This window comes from Octodon degus, unplaced genomic scaffold (assembly GCF_000260255.1).
Source record: "Octodon degus isolate 3935 unplaced genomic scaffold, OctDeg1.0 scaffold00031, whole genome shotgun sequence".
NCBI lineage: Eukaryota > Metazoa > Chordata > Mammalia > Rodentia > Octodontidae > Octodon > Octodon degus.
This window is the reverse complement of record NW_004524607.1, coordinates 9,312,037-9,331,113: the sequence shown is the minus strand read 5'-3', so window position 1 is coordinate 9,331,113 and position 19,077 is coordinate 9,312,037. Positions and strand designations below refer to the sequence as shown.

At 46.4% G+C, this 19,077-nt stretch overlaps 1 protein-coding gene across 6 annotated transcripts in view; it reads right to left on the bottom strand.

The window, feature by feature from the left end:
• Aoah (acyloxyacyl hydrolase) overlaps positions 1-19,077 on the bottom strand; it is a 237,719-nt gene that overhangs the window by 118,907 nt on the left and 99,735 nt on the right. For all 6 annotated transcript variants that reach the window (XM_023713541.1, XM_023713543.1, XM_023713542.1 and 3 more), the window contains 6 exons: positions 14,852-14,911; positions 8,571-8,641; positions 5,098-5,158; positions 3,845-3,915; positions 3,044-3,092; positions 659-707 (listed from right to left, as the gene is read on the bottom strand). In XM_023713541.1, the coding sequence (XP_023569309.1) occupies positions 659-707; positions 3,044-3,092; positions 3,845-3,915; positions 5,098-5,158; positions 8,571-8,641; positions 14,852-14,911 (361 nt within the window). The remainder of the gene's footprint in view (positions 1-658; positions 708-3,043; positions 3,093-3,844; positions 3,916-5,097; positions 5,159-8,570; positions 8,642-14,851; positions 14,912-19,077) is intronic.

Genomic DNA, 19,077 nt, shown 5'->3' with positions numbered 1-19,077 from the left:
TTGAAACTGTACTTTCGATTTGATTTGAAACTGTCTCATTGCTATATGTTTATCAATAAAACTTTGAAAAGAAAAAAAAAAACAAAAAAAACCAAGGACATGGTATGCTGAGTTTTCTCCAGATGGTACTGGCGGCTCCGGGGTGTGAGGCACAGGGGCACTCAGGGTGCGGAACTGTTTCTCGGCAGTCACCTTCGAGAAGCTCTGCAGGCCAGAGCTCATCATCTCCCTTGAGCCCCTCAAACCTGCATCTCTAGCCTGGTGGACACAGGGACCCCTGCTATCAGCCACGTCACGTGCCTGATCTTATAGAGGAGTGACAACGGCATGCTACTGTGACACATTTCTGGTCTCACCTCTCCTTGTATTTATATTTGGGAAAGCCCCAGATTTCAGTCACCCTTACCTGTCCTGCAGCCATTTCTGACACCATCACTTGTGTTTCCATTCCCAAGAAAAAAGATCCCACTAGGCAAACTCAGTTTGCTGTTTGCTAGATTCTGTCTCTTCTCTTGTATCGTGTCCTGAACACAAATGTCAATCAGCCGCCTTAACCTGAAGCTCAGGAACTTCCTCTCAGAATGGCCTGTTCATTTCAATTTGACCCAACAGAGAGGACCGTTTTGGGGTAACAAGCACAGACTTCCACAGTTCTTACCTTCACAGAACTTCTTCTCGTAAGGAATTCCATCTTTGGGATCCACGCCCTTGAAAAGAGGATTGATGAGATTAGCTGTGTAGGTTTTGAAAGTTAGGAGATGCATATGCTAAGTCCTTCCTGGCTGGTTTTAAAAGTGCAAAGATAAATCACTAGATAAAACCCTTGAAAATCTCTCGAGCCCCTAATCCAACATAGGTACATACGTTATGAGTGTGAGAGCTGGGCTTAAGAGGAACCAAGGGTAGGAATTTGCCTCCTCTTCACAAGGCTGGGAGGCAACTCCTGGAAGAGGCCCCCATCCTGCACCCCCTGCACCCTATAGCACTGAGGGTGGCTAAAGGGGTGCAGACACAGGGGGTTCTGCAGTCCTGCAGCTCCAGGCCCTGCTGACTCTTGTTTCCAGAGAAATAAATCTCCACTGGGGTGATTTTCCCTTACACCCTCTCACCTCACAGCCAATGCAGCAGACACTGGTCGTGTCTAGAGGCATAATTGGTTGTCACTGCAGAGTAGAAATTCCCCTGGCATCTAGTGGGCAGTGGTGAAGGAGGGTGCTGAGCATACTACATTTACAAGATAATCCCAACAATGAAGACAGATCCCACCCTAGTGGCAATAGTGCCAAGATTAAGAGACTTGGAAAGGAAGTTGGGCCTATAAGCATGACTGAATTACATGACCAAAACCTCTTGAAGCTAGAGAGGTCCTGTAGTGGGGCAACTATCCCTTGGAAGGGACAAGTGTCCCAAGACGAGAGTGGCCAGAAATGGGCTCACAGTAGTAAAATCACTTTCCTGGGCTCTGTGGGTTCAATTAGAGCAATATTGGCCTTAATGGTGGTAAAATCCCCTCTTTGTTCCTGATTTTGGAATTCTGGGGGCCGCTTTTCCTGTGGAAAGGGCACAGACATGGCTGGGAGGTGTGTTTCTCCCATCACTGAGGGGACCCTCTGGCTTTGCCCTCCTGAGGTCAGCTGGGTTTCCTCTGGGCTTTGCATTGCCTATTCCTTTCATGGGAACCAGAGCTGTGGTGAGACCGTAGGACAAAGGTGACAGCTCTGCACACAGATCAGTGCCCTTTGTCATCCATCCAGTAATCAGAACAAAAGCTGCCTTAGGGGTCTTACGACCTTAAAGCTCTAGGGCAGGGATCTTCTCTTCCCTGAAGGCTAATGTGCCTGAGTACAATTGTCTGTCACCCTTTCCATGTATCAGGAACTGCAAAACCACAATAAACATAGTAGGTAACTGCTGGCATAAACCTGGACTATTAGGGTCCTGGAGCAAGGATGATATTCATAGGAACTTTGCCCCTTCATCCAAGCAGATAAACCAGGTGAACATTTATCTTGAGGTTGGATAAACATCAAGGCCCTTTGGTTACATAGCTCCTGCCTACAGGAGTGCTGAGAGGGGCTGGGAGCTATAGAGTATTCTAGGTGGAGAGGGAGGGACCAGGCTGCAATCCAGATCTGTTTCCATGCAAGCACTTCTGCGTAGTCTAATAAAAGGTCTCCAAAAAAGGGACCTAAATTTATGAGACTTCAGTACTGTGTTAGGGATTTATTTAATGTTCTAAGTAATTACTTACTTTCATTCATAATCTTGTATTTTATTTGTAAGTTGATCTCTCTCTCTCTCTCTCTCTCTCTCTCTCTCTCGATTGTGGGATTGAACCCAGAGCCTCTATATTGACCCTACCTCCCTGCCTTCTTTAATTTTTAATTTGAGACAGGGTCTATGTGGAGTGGTCATTACATTTCCCAGGCTGGGCTTAGACTTGTGATCCTGTTGCCTGGTTTCTGTTCATGTCCTCTTGAGGACCTTGGAAATCTTGTAAACCTAAGATCCTGCAAAGCATGGTTCTTGCATCATTGCTGTATTCAGGGATATCTGGCCTGTTTTACTGCTTCCTGCCCTTTTCCTGGAAGCTGTGAGCCCACTATTGCTGGGGTCTGGGACACCAACGTCAGATGCTGTGAGGTGTGGGTGGTGGCACGAGCATGAAAAAGCTTACTCTGTTGAAGAGGCTTATGGAGCAGAGAAGAATGGCTGTGTTGTTACAGTGGTCATGGTGTAGGGTGAGTGGTGGTGAACTTTTCTAATACTGAACCACTTCATTTCACATCTTTGGAACAGAATGAGGGGACTGGACATGGATGACCACCAGCAAGCGTAAGGGGCTGTGACAGTCTCAGCTCTTGTTTCATCATTGATGTTCTTTACATGTGGTGAGGATTTCACACCATCTTCCGAACAGCAGCAAGACAGTGACTGTAGGCTATTGCCCCTTTCCTTATGTGGGACCTCTGCGCAAGCAACGGGCCTTCAGGGAGAGCAGAAAGTAAAACACGGGGTGTCAAACCTGAATGTAGTTGCTTACCCAGATGCCATTGCAGTTGGAGTCATGATGGACATCCCAGTTGTCTGGCCTAAGAAGGAAACATCAGCGTTGACCTTTGGTGTGAGCTCGACTCAGTGAATGTTTGTTAGATGGATGCGCGAGGGCTACACAGTGCATTATTGGAAGGCAGTAGTCTCCTGCCAGCAGGCACACCTGACACCTGTGTGTGTGCTGCACACAGAAGCCTCTGCTGAACCCTTTGCCCTTAGCTCAATGAGGCTGTATTTGTGAGGAAGCTGGAACCCAACCCAGTCTTTCTAGGAAGGGCTCTTCTCGGGGACTGTATAAGTGGGGCAGGGTGCTGGTGAACACATCTGCCATCAGTTTTACTTGGAAAGTGGGGGGACTGTTCAAATTGTGCCTCTAAAATGACACATCTCTGGTGAATTTAATGCTTTGACACTGCAATTACAGAATAAGTTAAAGGTGACATTTCTATTTTTTTTGAATTCCATTTTTTGATGTGAATGGTTGAACATCAACCCAGGAGTAAAGTGTGACACGCTTTGCACTCCTAGATGCCCTTGGGAAGGGGTCTATTTCTCTTTCCTTTACCACTAACCCGATGTACAATTATGCACAGATCTTAGGTGCTTGATAAGAATCTCTTGGGGATGAATGATGAATAAATGAATGAGTGAATGAGTGAATGCTGTTCTTCTTCACTGAGCTACAGAGGCACAGAGCTCCCTTCTCTAAGTGGGAATTGCCTACTCCTGGAGGGGAAGATGCTTCCTTTCTCCTTTGTAGGAGGTCATTTTCAGAGCCTGACAGAGTTACCTTCTGCCTGGGTACACGGTCTTGTCACTGTCGTTACAGTCTCTCCCTCGCCAGTGGTAGCCCCGCAGGGTCTGAAATTGTAATACATACATGGTGTGGGAATCAGGCTTGCTTTGAAGTTATTCACATGAAGGTTAATAAGCACTGGCTGAAGGATATTGACCTCTGCAGTCTTTAATTCAAATACAGGCTAGGAACACTGGTGACCACCAACAAAATGAGGATTATTAGAAGACAGGCAGTGTGATTTGAAATGTACCATCATATCAGGACCAGTAACAGGTGGGAGTGGGGGCCTGTGTGTGTGTGTGTGTGTGCATGTGTGTGTGTGTGTGTGTGTGTGTAATGGTGAGTGTGTTCTTGTGTGTGTGCATGTACACATGTGTGGATGTATGTGATACGGAACATGTGTATCATATATGTATGCACATTGCAGTTCATATGTATGTAAATGTTCATGGTGTGTCTTAATTTTTATTTATTTTTGGTACTGGGGATCGAACTCAGGACCTTGTGCTTGCCAGGCAGGTGCTCATACCATTAGCTATTTCCCCAGTGCCATGTGTGTCTTTGTTTGCACATGTGTTGGTGCATGTATTGGTGTATACCTCCAGACAGCAGGAGCATCCATCTTCCTCAAATTCCACCCATCTTCTCAGAGTCTAAAATAATTCACTTAGTTTGGGCCAAATGTTTAATTGCTTTATAGGACAATTAAAAAATAATCTGGCTGAACTGATAATTATGAGGGTTTATATTTGATCTGACTGATTTAAGAGAATGAAGTATTGCAGTTACATCAAAGAATATTGTCATTTCCCCCATTCCCAAGTCAGTCTGAGATCCCACGATTTGGGGTCTGACGCACACCACCTGCTTGTTTGCTTTCCTAGGAAATGCATAGATGTCCTATCAGCTCTCAACAGAACACATGCATGCAAAAGAGTAAGGTAAAATAGAGCTGCGAATTCCCAGGATAAATCATAAAACCTTTCAATATGATAATAATTCCTGGAGAATTCCAGCTAGAATGGAAACATAAAAAGTCAGCAAAATATGGGTTTAAGATTCACTTCAATGGAATCTGCATTGTTCTAACCCTAGAAAGTCACTGAACATTGCAAAATGATGTATTTTTCACCAAGGTAATAATGTATCCAAATGAAACTCAGCCTTGTTCTTATTAGAGGAAGGAAATTTGCAGGGAGTGACAGAACATTCAGGGTACATCTGGTGTTTGGGACAATGCTTACCGGGAAAACACTGTATTTGTCTGCGTCAACATCTTTGAATGGCATAGAAGTCTGTATAGATCTAGAAGAGAGAAATGAAAACACCGTGGTGGGCTCAGGGAAAAAGAAGCTGATGACTGTAAAATCGAACAGACCCATTTTCAGAGAGGGCTGTGTTGGATTCATGTGACAGAGGGTGCACTTAAAAATAAATTTGAGGGTCCACGTGGTGTGGGTGTGCCAGCCAAACACGGCCGGTCTCCACTCTCCCCTTCACAGAAGTCTTTTCTCTTTGCTGCTTGATGTGGCCCACGTGGGGGTGGGGGTGGAGGTGGGGGTGAGAGAACTGAAGCTGGAGAGGGCGTGGACTGTTCATGTGAGAATGGCCAGGAGACCGGAGACTGTGTTCAAAGTCGGGTTAGTGAACTTGGCTTTACAAAGTGAATGCGTGTCCCTTTACATATTCTCTGTACTCCCTCCGGATACTCTGGGAATCTGGAGACATTTAGCTGTCATTAGCTGGCAACTTCTACCCCCAAGTATGAGCCTGGGTACCCACAGGGCCTGGTGGCAGTGACCAGCCCAATCATCCCACTCCATAAGGGAGCATTTCCCCTGGGACAGCACTCCTAGACTGGCCCAGCTCCTAAATGGCAAATGGCTTCCCAGCTAGAACAGTTTCTTATCAGGCAAGGTACTTCCTGGAATGTGAAATTTGGAGGTGGAATTTTGGCCCCGTGTAGGATTTATTACAGGTCATTTTGAACACAGGGCGTCTTGCAGTGCTGAGAATGTCACAGCGAATGAATGCACCCAAGTGGGTCAGGCTTTTATAACCTTCTCTCTCATCTGAGGAGTGAGGCTGGGGCTTCAGGAGGCCAAGCAGGGTCAGGTGCGCCTTCAATGATGAGGCTGATTCACTGCCAGCTCTGTGGCCTTGGCCAAATACCTTTTCCTCCCTTGGAGGATGACAGAAATGACGTCTGCCTTAGTGGGCTGTACTTACAGCAGCTTCTGGTAAGCAGACAACACCAAATAAATTTTAGTTATTATTATTACCTAGGCAGAGGTCACTCTGAAGAATAAATGAGGCTGTATGTAAGGGAGTTTTGTAAATCACGAAGCAGCAAACGGACTGAGAGGTGTTGCAAATTATACTCGGGGCAAAACGATTTTGAATAAAGGAGAAGAACACGCTGTTTTGGCTTTTCTTTTTCATAAAAGAATAATTTCCCTCTGAAATTGGGCCAAGAAAATCCCTGGCTGCAGATGCTCTTGAATTTAATGTTTCAAAAGTGGTTCCATTGAAGAGTTGTCGTTTTGGGACCACTGGGTCCTGCTGGCCCGTGTCTAACACAGAAAGCGCAATGATGTGTTCACGGAGGAGGGGCAGGGGTCCTGATCTGAGGGAAGCCAGGCATGAGGACATGCGTGGCCGCCAGCAGCTTTCCTGTCTCATTTTCCTCCCTTCTCTCGGCTCCCAGAGGCTCCTGACTCTCCCCCACGACACAACAGCAGAAGCGCTACTGTTTCTGGGATCCGGGCCAGCAGTTGGCACAGCTGGCCAGAGGGCCTTGGCTGCCAGAGGAAGCAGGCAAAGTTTGTAACCCTTGGGCCCCTAAGAGGCTGCGGATGTGGGTCAGAACCACTGCTGCTTGCTCCTCCCTCTGGATGTTTTCCCAGCAGTTGGGACATGTTCAGTAGGCTTGGCTCCCATGAAGCTCAAGAGAGGAAGGGTGGTAGGACGTGGGTTGATTTATGTTCAGCGAAAGTGGTGAAGTTCTAACCCCTGGTGCCGGTGAGTGTGACCTTATTCATTTATTTAGTATTTTAATACGAAGTCTACAGGGTCTACAGCGTCTCACTATGTAGATCGGACTCATAGTGATCTGCCTGTGTTCAGCCTCCCAAGTGCTGGGATTACAGGTGTGCGGCACCACACCCAGTCTCAATAGGTGTCTCAGCGTGCCCTGGGGGTGGGGCCTGCATGGCATGCCAGATTGAGTCCTGGCCACTGAGTCTGCCTAAGCAGGCACTTCAATCTGCTAAGCTATTTGGCCAGCCCACGACCTTATCTAGAAACAGGGTCTTTGCAGATGTGAGCTAGTGAAGAGGAGGCCCTTAGGGTGGCCCTCGTCCAATAGGTCTGGGGTCTTTATTGAAGGAAAAGGGACACCTTGGAAAGTGGCATGGGAAAAAGGGAGGCAGAGATTGGTGTGATGTGGCTATAAATCAAGATGTACGAGGATTAACAGCCACCGTGAGAAGCTAAGTCAGCAGGAAGGAGTCCACTTGGCCTTACAGGAGCTTGCCTCTTCTGCCACCTTGACTTTAGACTTTTGGCTTCCAGAACTGAGACAACATAAGCTTCTGTTGTTCTAATCCACCCAGATTACAGCACATTGTTATAGCGACTGTGAGAAGCTATTACAGCCTCTTGGACCTGATGTGCAGATGCCTGTCACTCTGCACATTCTGAGGTCTGATCTCTGCTTCTGTGAGGGCCAGGCTGCAGCAGAAGGGGCTAAAAGAAAAGGGGCTCCTACAGGAGAGGGACAGCACAAGCATCAGGGGCTGTGTAGATGGTTCGGCCTAAATGACTGCAGGAGGGGGCCTGGGACCCTGATCTCTTCCTGTGCTTCTTTCACACTCGGCCATGGGTGAACAGGCCCTCTGTGCTATGTGCGCCAATCCTGATGTACTTTGCCTTCATTGGCTCAAAGTAACAGAGCCAGCTGGTCATGGACTAAAACCTGCAAACCCATGAGCCCAAACAAACCTTTCTTCTCTTTAACTCGATTGTCTCAGGTAGTTGTTATAGTCATGGAAAGCTGACTAATACATGGGGAAAGAAGAAATTATGCTACTTTACCTCTCTACCCAGTGTTCTCTCAAATCACTATTGGTCTCTTCACATTTTGATCAGTGGTTCTGTGACATATAGCTCAACCCAAGATGAAAAGTGGAGCTAGATATGGGATTTTAAACTGAGATGGAGAACTTAGGAATTCTGGACAGTGTCCTATCTAGAATCTTGTTCTATGTGTCTGATTCAGAGTTGCCAGGTAACAGTCTTCTGGGCTCTGTGAAGAAAACAGTCTCCTTCCTCCTGAGTGCTTTGCACCAAAGGTGCTCCAGGTCCCAGTCCTAAGCTGTGGACAACCAGGTCTGTGTCTTCCACGGCAAGGGGACACTGTCCCCAGTGTCATAAAGGAGGTGATAGGGCTGCAGAGAAAGCTCACCAGCACACTGCCAAGTGCAGAGCATGCTGGGAGGCTCACAGAGTCTTCTCAGCCCCGTGCGTGTCCAATGTGTGTTTGCAGGAGCTAGCTCGTGGTCTAGTCCCTGTGCTAGCCCTGATTGGAGCAGGAAGAGCATCAGCTCTAGGGAGATGCCTCTTGGATGTGAACATCATTCTAAGCACAGGCAAATGGAGACAAGCCAAGACGTCACTGTGTGCTCGCAAGGTGCGGAAAATAGACGGTCGTACTTACAGTTTAATTTTCTGACAAATCTTGGCCAAAAATGGGAGTGAGCAAATATCAGAACCGCTTTGAAGATATTTCTAGAAGGGGAGAGAAGAAAGGCAATAAAAAGACAGATATTTAAGTTGAGAAGTGGGTTCCCATCAGAGTCCATCTGTAGTCTGGATCTCTGCATGTCTCTTCTAGGATCGCTCCACTTTGCTCATCTCAGTTTACTTCCTGTATCTGCTCCGCAGGCTACACTGACTTCGCCTTCCATGCTGTGGTTCCTGCTGGTTTCTGAGCCTGCAGGCACCCCCTTCCAGCACTCCCCCAGCCCCTGGCCCGTCTTTCCACCCTCCTGCCCGCCCCCTGGACCTCTTCCCAGAACGGCCTGGCCTGACCTTGGTGGCTTCCCCTCTGACCACAGCATCCTCTACTCAAGTGCTTGGGGAAAGGGGTTGAAAATGAAAAAATAATGCTTTCAAATAAAACATTTCCATGCTCTGATGGGGCAAAATGAAGACGACGGAAGAGATAGGGTCAGGAATTTGGGAAAAAGGAAGATTCCTTCATAGATGAGTAGAGAGGTGTGTAGAAGAGAGGGGATGTTAGTCTTTCTTTTGTTTTTGTTTTCTTTGGAGCAGGTGGGGATTGAGTATAGAACACATGGCCTTTGCATGGGCTGCAACCCCAGCCCTTTAAATTTGATGATGATGATGATGATGAGACAATGGCCTGCTATATTGCCCAGCCTGGGTTGGAACTTGTGATCCTTCTACCTCAGCCTCCCCAAATGATGGGATTCCAGGCATGAACCAGTTCAGACAGTGGGTTCGACAAGAATCCAGATGTATACTAAACCAAAACCTCTGGATTTTTACTAAGAAATGTTTTTAGAATGACAGTAGTTTCTATCATGCTCTCTTCAGATAAAAGAAAGAGAAGATAACAGGGTAGGAAAAGTTGGAAAGCAGAAGTAATAGTGAAGATCCCTCCAGCTCAGAGAGTCCCCGGATGGCTACTAGGTAGCTGTGTATGCTGGATATATTTTGACCCTGTGAAGGAGAATTGGCCAGCTTTCCAGAATACAAGTGAAGTCTGCGAATGTCTGTGAGGTAGATGCCTGCACTGGTTCCCAGGAGCAGAGGAGCAATCTTGACTAGAGCCACAGTCTCTATACAAGGCATGGGGACAGAGGAGCAGTCCTTGTCCCTGTCCACCAAGTACAGGTCTAGTGGACGTCCCAGCTTATGGATCCTTCTACAGGATCCATTGTGGTGGAGGCATTCACAGGGGTCCCCAGAAACCTGGCAGAGAATGCAGAAATCCCAGATCTTAAGCAAGGAGGAGGCAGTTGAGGAGCAAGACACAGATATCCTGAGGTTTGCAGCTCAGTCCACAGCCTTGCTGTCGTCAGTCCCTCAGATTCACTGGATCAGAACCCCCGGGGTGGTCCCGGCAGTCTGTTCTTTCACTGTCCTTCCAGTGCTGGTAGAGGTCTGAGACTCCCTGCTCTGTGTGTGACAGCAGATTAGGAGCACTGGCATCAGGAGCCTCTATAGAGTCTCAGGCCTCTCCCACCTGCTGCGATGCCAACAAGGTCCCCAGGTGACCACTAATACAGAGAAGTGTGATATTGCTCAGATCTGGGAAGGGTGAATGTGTTACGGGACCCAGTGGTATTTCTGCCTGGCTGGAGTATTGTCAGCTAGGAATAGTGAACCAGGGAAGGAAGGAGACATCATGACAGCCCCCTCCCCCAGGGACATCTACCTGTCACTCTGAGGATCCCGCAGAAGCCTTGAAGGTGTCAGGCTGAGGAATTACATTCATGTCTCAAAGGATACCCCTTGGGGGTGTGAGGAGGCTCATGAGCCATGCGGGATGCTGGAGTCAGATCCCAGGGTTCGTAGCTGCAGCCCTCGTGCCACAGGGGCTGAATATCCAGTTGCTGGCATGTGGCCTGTCCTTGCTCTGTGCCATGATATCCCCTACCCACTAGAAACCAGCGGCACAAATGCTCTCCTGGGCTCCTCCCCCTCTCTGCGGCCCGTTGTTGTTGAGAATGTCAATGTGTGGCACCTGATTATATTTGCTTTTTGTGTTCTTGAATTTCATATGAATGGAATCAGACAGTGGGAGCTGTTGTTTTCTATCTCTTTCATTTTCATATTGTTGCAAATACCTGAAGTTCATTCTTTTTCTCATAGCTGGTTAGTATTCCACTGTGAGAAACACAGGTTGAGAACATTGTCAATCCTGGCTACTATGAATAACATTGTTAGCAAGAATGCTTGAAAAAACCAAACCTGAGGGCTGGGGGGATGGCTCAGTGAAATAAGCGCTTCCCTGGCAAGCGCAAGGGCCTGAGTTCAGTCCCCAGTTCTGCAAAAAAAAAAAAAAAAAAAAAAAAAAAAAAAAAAAAAAACCAAACAAACAAACAAAACCAAAACCGAACCTGTCTCCAAACTTTGTCAGATACCTTCATCCTAGGGTGGGAGTGAGGAACGAAACTGCTACACATTGGGAACCTCTGCTGTCACATGGGGTGAGTGTAGTGGCACTGAAAAGAAGGGGCGTTCAGAAAGTCGAGCAAAGCCTTGGGGCCTGATGGAGATTAGGACTGAAGTCACATAAGCAGAGAAACACTCACTGAGATTATGTACAATATCAGTAGGGAGAATAGATACATTCTGGGACCCGAAGTGCAAAGTCAGGTCACCTTTGGGTGTCTGAGCTACTTCTTTGAATATTCACTTTAGTCCAAAGGTCTCAGTCTCATTATCATAATGACAATGTAGATTTTAACACTGATCATCACCAACATGCACACAAATTTATACGAACAGTCTTATAATTACTATACAAGAGGCACAATAGGATACAATTTTCTAATTACACAGCTGTTCACTGTCAAATCCATCCTAAGGCTGCAGCTGTCTCTGATACTCATTGTGCAGAAATCGGGGCTGGGGATTAGGTAATAGATGAGGTAGCCTGTCCGCAGACACCCCAGAAAGCCTGCTGTTTAGGCAGAAGTTTTAATTATCTGGCGGTCTTATCACAGAGCAGGAGGTACAGTTGCCCCCAGCCCTGCCCCCACGTCGACCTCCAGACAATACTCTTGCAAAGAAAACAAAGACAGACCCAGCAGAGCCCTGCAGCCATTCCTGCTTGTACATTTTTTAAGTCTTCTCCTTTTAATTTGAGCTTTGCTAGACAGGGACAGAAATACAGGCTATTGTTAATTCAGGAATAGATTTAAAATACTGGATGTGGCTGCGTCTAGTTCCACATAAAGGGAAGTCTGGAGTCTGGGGTGTCCCCGGAGACTGGAGTCAAGCAGCCTGTTCGGCTTGCAATCTATTCAACCAGAATCCGTGCACCTCCTGAGCTGCCCCCATGTCATGGTGTTAAAGGAATGCAGAACAACCGACGCATCAGGAGTATGAGCGAAAGGACAAAGGAAAGAAGGAAGGGGAAGAGTTATGTCATGTATAGTTATAGGATAGCTTGGGTAATTGTACTGCTGATTTCTATAGAAAGGAGCAGTAAATGCTTAATTTTTTTCTTTTTTTAATGCCATAACTTTTTTAAAAATTTAATTTTATTTTGAAAAGTAAAAGCAAAGCAAGAACAAAAATCAGAAGCAAAGAAAGAAACAGGGCAACATACAGCAGTACATATGTTATAGATTTTCAAATCAAGAATAGTTGATTAACAATGGTTGATATATAATCTTATAACTTTTTAAAATCCAATTTTGCACGCTTCTATTTGATAATCTAAACAACCAGTTTGAAGAAAGCGTTATGCACTATAACAACCATTGTTGAATACCTACTACTTTGTTTAGTGAAATGCTGTATCATTTCTAGTTTTTTTAAACTTTTAAAACATTCTACTAAAAAAGGAATAGAGGGGGCCGGGGAGATGGCTCAGTGGAATAAGTGCTTCCCTGGCAAGCGCAAGGGCCTGTGTTCAATCCCTGGTTCTGAAAAAAAAGAAAGGAATAAAAGGAATAGAGGAAATTGTGGTGAGTGGCCTAAAGAGAAGGTCAAATGGGGAGAGTAGACACCCTTCTACATGCAGCTAAACTGAAATGGAATTTCTGCATGGTGAAGTGCTTTTCCACCCTTTTGGTGTATTGTACTGCCTAGTTTTAATTGGCCTGGGCTGAGGTTTGGACATCAGCAATTTTTAGTCTTTCCAGCTGACTCCACTAAGCAGGTAGTGTTGTGATCAGGGCTCCGGTGCTCGCTGCTCGGGTCTTCCCCAGTCACTCCTTTAGCCATACAGCCTGGGCTACAGGCAGCGGTGTCCCTCCGTTCAGCACTGAGGAAGCTTGGCCGGGGCACTACAGGCATTGCAGAAAGTTTGGACATAGCTCTGGACTTCAACGATGCCCTCCTGACTTACTAGCTATGTGGAGTGGACAAGTCAATAAGCTTCAGTCTTCTCCTCTGTATAGCAGAAATTCCCTACATGTTTTGTAGCAGGGAAAATGAAAGTAGGTTGGTTGTGTAACTCAGGTACTCAGTTATCTGCAGACCTGGCGCTCCCTAAATCCACACAGAGCTCCCAGGAGATCCAGTACATTTCTGGAGCATTTGCTTCCCTTCTGGCCTGGATACTCACAGCCTGACACAATGTGCTGGCAACCCTACTATGTGTTGCTTTCCCACTTGGGTCCTTAGTTCCATCACGTGGATTAATTGCAGTTGATAGTTTTCTGAAGTTTTTTAGAGATGCTCATTTGCATTTTCTGATTAAGTTTTTCCTTGATAGTTCTAATCCTGAGAGTAAATAAATTGGGCAGTTTTTTTTTTATTTTAAATGTTGAATTGTTCAGTAGAATTTCTTTTGGCTTCTTGCTAGTAATTATTGGAATCCTGCCTGTCGAATTAGTCTTTCAGTTCTGGTGACACAAATTTAAAAAATGTAAAATCCTAATTAGTCTTTGAGTTAATGCCAAGGAAGTTTGTGCTAATCAAATAAACAACAGCCTGAAAATGTTTCTCGACCCACACTGAAAAGGATAAAAGACACATCCTGTTTTTCTCCATTTCTGCTCAGAGTTGTGAAGGTGGCAGGCCCTGGGTTCCGGTGGTGTTTCAATTTCTTCTCCAACAATATAAGCAGATTAGCTGAACTGGCTATTCCAGTCCTTAATTAAGCACTGAATTAAATAATGATCTGCGAAGCAGACATTGTGATTGATTAATCAATTATGTAGAAATGCCTGCATGTTGCTATTTAACATGGATCAACCTTGTACAACAAACCCCTATGACCCCCAAACATAGGATTTCACATAAAAATATTGTACTGGACATGCTTACACTAAAAAAAAAATAATAATTTAACTGGACAATTTGTGTTTTTATTTGCTTAATCCAGTAAGTCATGACTAAGAGATTTGCCTTCCTTTTATTTTCATGTGACCAAATCAATAATTCCTTCAATGCCTGGCACCAGAGTGAGGAGGGAGGCAGGCCTGCAGAGAGGCCACAGATGGGAGGGTCAGGGTCCTTTCACTGGGGATCGTTGTGTCCTTCCTGCCAGGGTCTCCAGCGCCAAGGATGGAACTGGGCTTTAAAGGGTTGCATTTTTGCTTCTTGTTCTTGTTGTACTTTTTTTTTTTAAACTGGGGCTGATTTTCCCACCATGAATTATTTGCCTAGAAATATCTTTCCAAAGGGACAAATTAGGCGAGATGTATAGCGATGATGTTGAGTTTATCCAGTTCTTAGTAAGGCAAAGGCTGGTAGCAGGTGCTTTGCATGCAGTAATTCTATTAGCATCCCACCACCATTAATTAGGCATATCAAGGTCAAGCACGAAGCCTGAGGTCATATTTATAGGTAGTGGAGGGGCAGGAGGGCACAGCCTCCTCCAGAGGAATGTTCCCACTGAGGGTTGTTTTACCCTTCAGAGGCCATTTGGCAATGCTAAGAGACATTTCTGATAATCACAGCTGGGGAGGGATGGATGGCACTGCTGGCACCAAATGTGTAGAGGACAGTGATGGACACCATGAAGCACACTGATGGACACCACAAAGCACACGGCAGCCCCTACAACAAGATTTTCCAGCCCTGAATGTCAAGATGGAATTTGTGCCCAAGTTGGAAACCCTCCTAAAGGGGAGAAGGCAGGAGGAAGCTGTGGAAAGGAGCTCGTGTTCCTAGGACAAACACTGGGTGGGCTTCTCTCCAGGGCAGCCTTGGCCTTTGGGGTGTAGGAGCATAGCAAGGACAGGCAGGCATGCCCTGTGCAAGGCTGGCATGCCACTGAAGCCCACTTACCACAGCTGTGGACCTCGTGACAACACGTATGGCCTTCTCTTGTGTCAACTTCCGTACTTCCTATAAAACACAAAGTCAGGTAACACCATAACTCAGGGCCCATCTTTTCCATGTTTTTAATAACGTGAAAAGTTTTAAGTTTGAAATAAATTATTCCATAAATTTGTGACAAAACAATTCACAAGAAGGGTATTTTATATTAATACGTGTATGCTAATATGTGGATGTGATAAAAAACTACAATGTTTAGGGCCGGTCAAATAGTTCAGCAGATTAAAGCACCTGCAAGCAGGCACAGGGGCCAGGGGCTCGATCCCTGGGCCTGCCCTGCTGTCTCTGCCCCTGGGGCCTGCTGAGACAGCAGTAAAGACTGCACATGGTAGTGCATGTCTGTAATCCCAGCTCTTGGGAGGCTGTAAACAGGTGAATCACTATGAGTCTGATCTAGTAGTGAGACCCTGAACGCCCTGTAGACCCTTCCCTAAAATAAAAAAACTAAAAAACCCCTACAATGTTTAAATTTTAAAAATTTATTACAGTAGAAGACACATTGCTGTGAATCTCCTTCAAAATACTCCCTTATCACTTCAAACACACTTATCCCACCATTCATTCCAGTCACTTTCTGGAACAGTTCTGGTAGTACTCTTTCATGAGTGTCATTCGTTGTGCTATTGTGACTGCCTCCATGTCCTCAGTTGAGTCAAAATATCTGCAGAAGTTTATGCCAAATAAAAGCATGACAGTGAGTCTCATCTTATTCACTACATATGGCACCAAGTGGCTTTTGGCTCTTCCTTAAAATCAAAATTACCATGAATGGTTGTGATGGTTTGTGTCTAGTTATCCCTCCCAAAGCCTCATGCAGTCATGGGGCAAGGACTTCTAGAGCTTGAGATTAACTCATGATCCACTGGGATTATGGGTTTTAGTACTGCTGGGATTATGGCTGTGAGTACTTTCCTCCAGCCTGAGGCAGATATCCTGAATGTAATACAAGAGAGACAGAGAGACAGATTCTCTCTCTCTCTTTGTTGCTATTGTTGCTCTTACTCCTCCATTTTGCTCATGCTCTTTGCCACTGCCATGAACTGATGTCCTCTGCCCTGTGCCAAACCAAATACATGGTGTGAGCTAAATATACAATAAATGTTTAAACCAGAAATTTAAATTTTTATCATAGTACAAGATGCATTGCCACTAATCCCCTAAAACACTCCCCCTCAGTTGAAGCAGTTATCCCTGTCAGTGGACCACTTTCTGAAGCCATTCTATTTATTTATTTATTTATTTATTTATTTATTTGATATAGGGTCTCACTACACAGATCAGACTCATAGGGATCTTCCTGTCTCAGCCTCCCGAACAGTGGGATTACAGATGAGCACCCCCACACACAGTGGTCAGCACAGTGCTGGGCTGGTACGGCATACAGTCCTGGAGATTGAACCTGGGTGCTTGTGCTTGCCGGGCAGGTGCTTAGACCGCTGACCTATCTCCCCAGGGCCCTGAAACCATTCTAACAGTCCTGTCTCTTGAGTGTCTTTAGTGGTGCTGTCCTGGCTGTTTCAGTATCCTAAAACCATTGAAAATGTCCACCATTGTGAACAGTTACTATTCTCTCATTGCTGGGACAAATACCCGACACTCAATATGAAGGATGGAAAGGTTTATTTAGCTCACACCATATATTTGGTATCTTTATTAAAAACTGCACAAGATGCTGTCTTCATATTTTATTGCATCTTCACAACCGTCTTAAGAGACAGGACCGTCTCATAGGTGAGACAACTGAGATGCAGAAAAGCTAGGAACCTGGCGGAAGTTCACACCACTGGCATTTGAGAGAGACGCAAATGCTGTCTGGACCCTGGAGCTCACGGGAAAGCGTGCACCCTGGGAAGGAATGCGCGTGATGGGTGGGGAGATGCAGGACTGCAACTGTCCACCAGGGGCGGTGTGTGGAGGTTCCTGAACCCCAGCCCTGAGCCCCTGGTGGAACCTGGGAGAGTTGAGTGAGGGGAATCTGCATTTCTAATCAGGAGCCTTGTGAGCTTAAAATTCCTGGGAGAGGATTTGGAGTTGGGCTGTGGGGTCAGATAGAGGAGGAGAAGGCCAGGCATCACCTTTCCTGTGTTGAGTGCCCAGGGTAAGGCTCAATGGCTCCCCTCTACCTTGTGGGAAATAATAGCACCGGTTGCATTAGCTGCCAAGAACCTGGTCACCAGCATTTAGCAACACTTGATTTGCTCGCAGAAACAGGTTTCTGGAGGGAGTAATCCCAGGTGGGTGGATTCAGCATTCATGGGGGACAAAGTTTTGGTGTGGTGGTGCATGCCTGGAATCCCAGCACTCTGGGACCTGAGGTAGGAGGATGGCAAGCTCAAGTCCAACTTGGACAACTTAGTGATTTTGTGAAGCTCTGTCTCAAAATAAAAAAATAAAATGGTCTAGGGATATAGTTCAGTATGAAGGCCCTGGATTCATTTTCTAATACTGAAATCAATTAATCAATCAATCACTCAATCACCCCATCAGCAGAAGGCTGTCAATAGCCTACCCCAGAGTCTGCCCTGGCACTGACCAGTCACACTCACTGCCGTGGCAAGCTCCTGCTCCATCTCTCCTTCCCCACCCCCTCCTGGTTCCACATCCTCTGCCTCTTCCAGCCCTTCCCAGGGCATCTGAGAGCCTCCCAGTTGCCTTCCCACTACACCTGCTTGTGAGTCTAGAGCTGGCTCATTATGAACAATAAAGACTGTTATGCAAACCCCCAAGGTCATGTGTTTGTGTTTGCCTAGTTGGGAGAAAAATAGCAACTGGGGTTGGAGTGTGGGGAGACTCTGCCAGCAGCGCTGCTTCTCAGAGCTTTGATCCCCACTCTGTGCATACTCCACCTCTGCCACTCCTCCTCCACTAGCTCCCTGTGCAGGATGCTCTGCTATGTCATCCATAGATTGACTGGAAAGTTCTTCTCCCTGCTCAGTTCTCCTGACTGCAAATCAGCAGGTAAGCCAGAATGTGGGGGCACTGTGTGGTTTTCTCTCCAGGTCACCGAGAATAGTGACGTGGATGTGGGAAGTGATGTTTGGAGTGGCGGCCTCTTGGGAGAGGCTCATGTCAGCTGCTAACGGATGTTTGGGACTTGGGTTCTCTCTTACTCCCTGTCATTTCCTCACCAGAAGCTCCTGTCTCCACGTTGAGGCTGTTGATGCTCTGAGAATGCCAGCCACATGGGTGAGCGTGTGCCCCAAGAAGTGACTGCCAGAGAGATCTGGGTGAGCGCATCTTCCAGGAGGAGCTTCCTGAAAGAGGATCGCAGTGCCTGCAGGCTCAGCCTTTCCCCTGGTGTCAGACCAAATCACATGCTTCGCTCGGGATCAAAGGATGGCAAATCGTGTCCCTTAGGCCAAGGTCAGCAGGCTGGCTGATAGTCAGGAGCGCATGAGTGACCTGAGGAAGGGACACCTTCTCAGGAGGGGTGGAGGCTGCGTATGAGGGATGCCTCTCAGGACACAGACACCCTGCTGTGCAGTTGGGACAGCTGGGTCCCAGCTCCCAGGTGTCCCTACTTTCCACTGTTCTGGCCATCACTCAGTCTCTTCCTCTTCCTGTGGTGGCCATAGGGGTCGGTGAGAGGGCGCCACTCAGTGGGAACCTCCAGGTTGTTCTCCAGACTTCCCCAGAGTCCACCCTATCAGCAAGGACAGAAGAGGACAATCCTCATTTTAAACCATGGGTGTCTTTAACAGGAAGAGGGCTTACGGACTGCTTCACTCAGAAACTACCCTTGTTGAGCTACTTTTGGACTTTCCTAGAAATTCTGGCAAAGCCCTAAAGTTCTCCACTGTATGAAGTCAGCCCATCTGGCATTGCCTGGGTAAGAGACACCAGGTCTGAGTGACGACCTTTCTGGTTGACTACCTGCAGTCTCATAGTCACTCTCCATGGTGGATTTTTTTTTAAATTGAACTCAGGCCTGAGCTTCATAGCCAGTCTTTCTCTTTCTTTCTTTCTTTCTTTCTTTCTTTCTTTCTTTCTTTCTTTCTTTCTTTCTTTCTTTCTTTCTCTTTCTTTCTTTCTTTCTTTCTTTCTTTCTTTCTTTCTTTCTCTTTCTTTCTTTCTTTCTTTCTCTTTCTTTCTTTCTTTCTTTCTTTCTTTCTTTCTTTCTTTCTTTTTCTTTCTCTCTTTTCTCTGTCTCTGTCTCTGTCTGTGTCTCTCTGTCT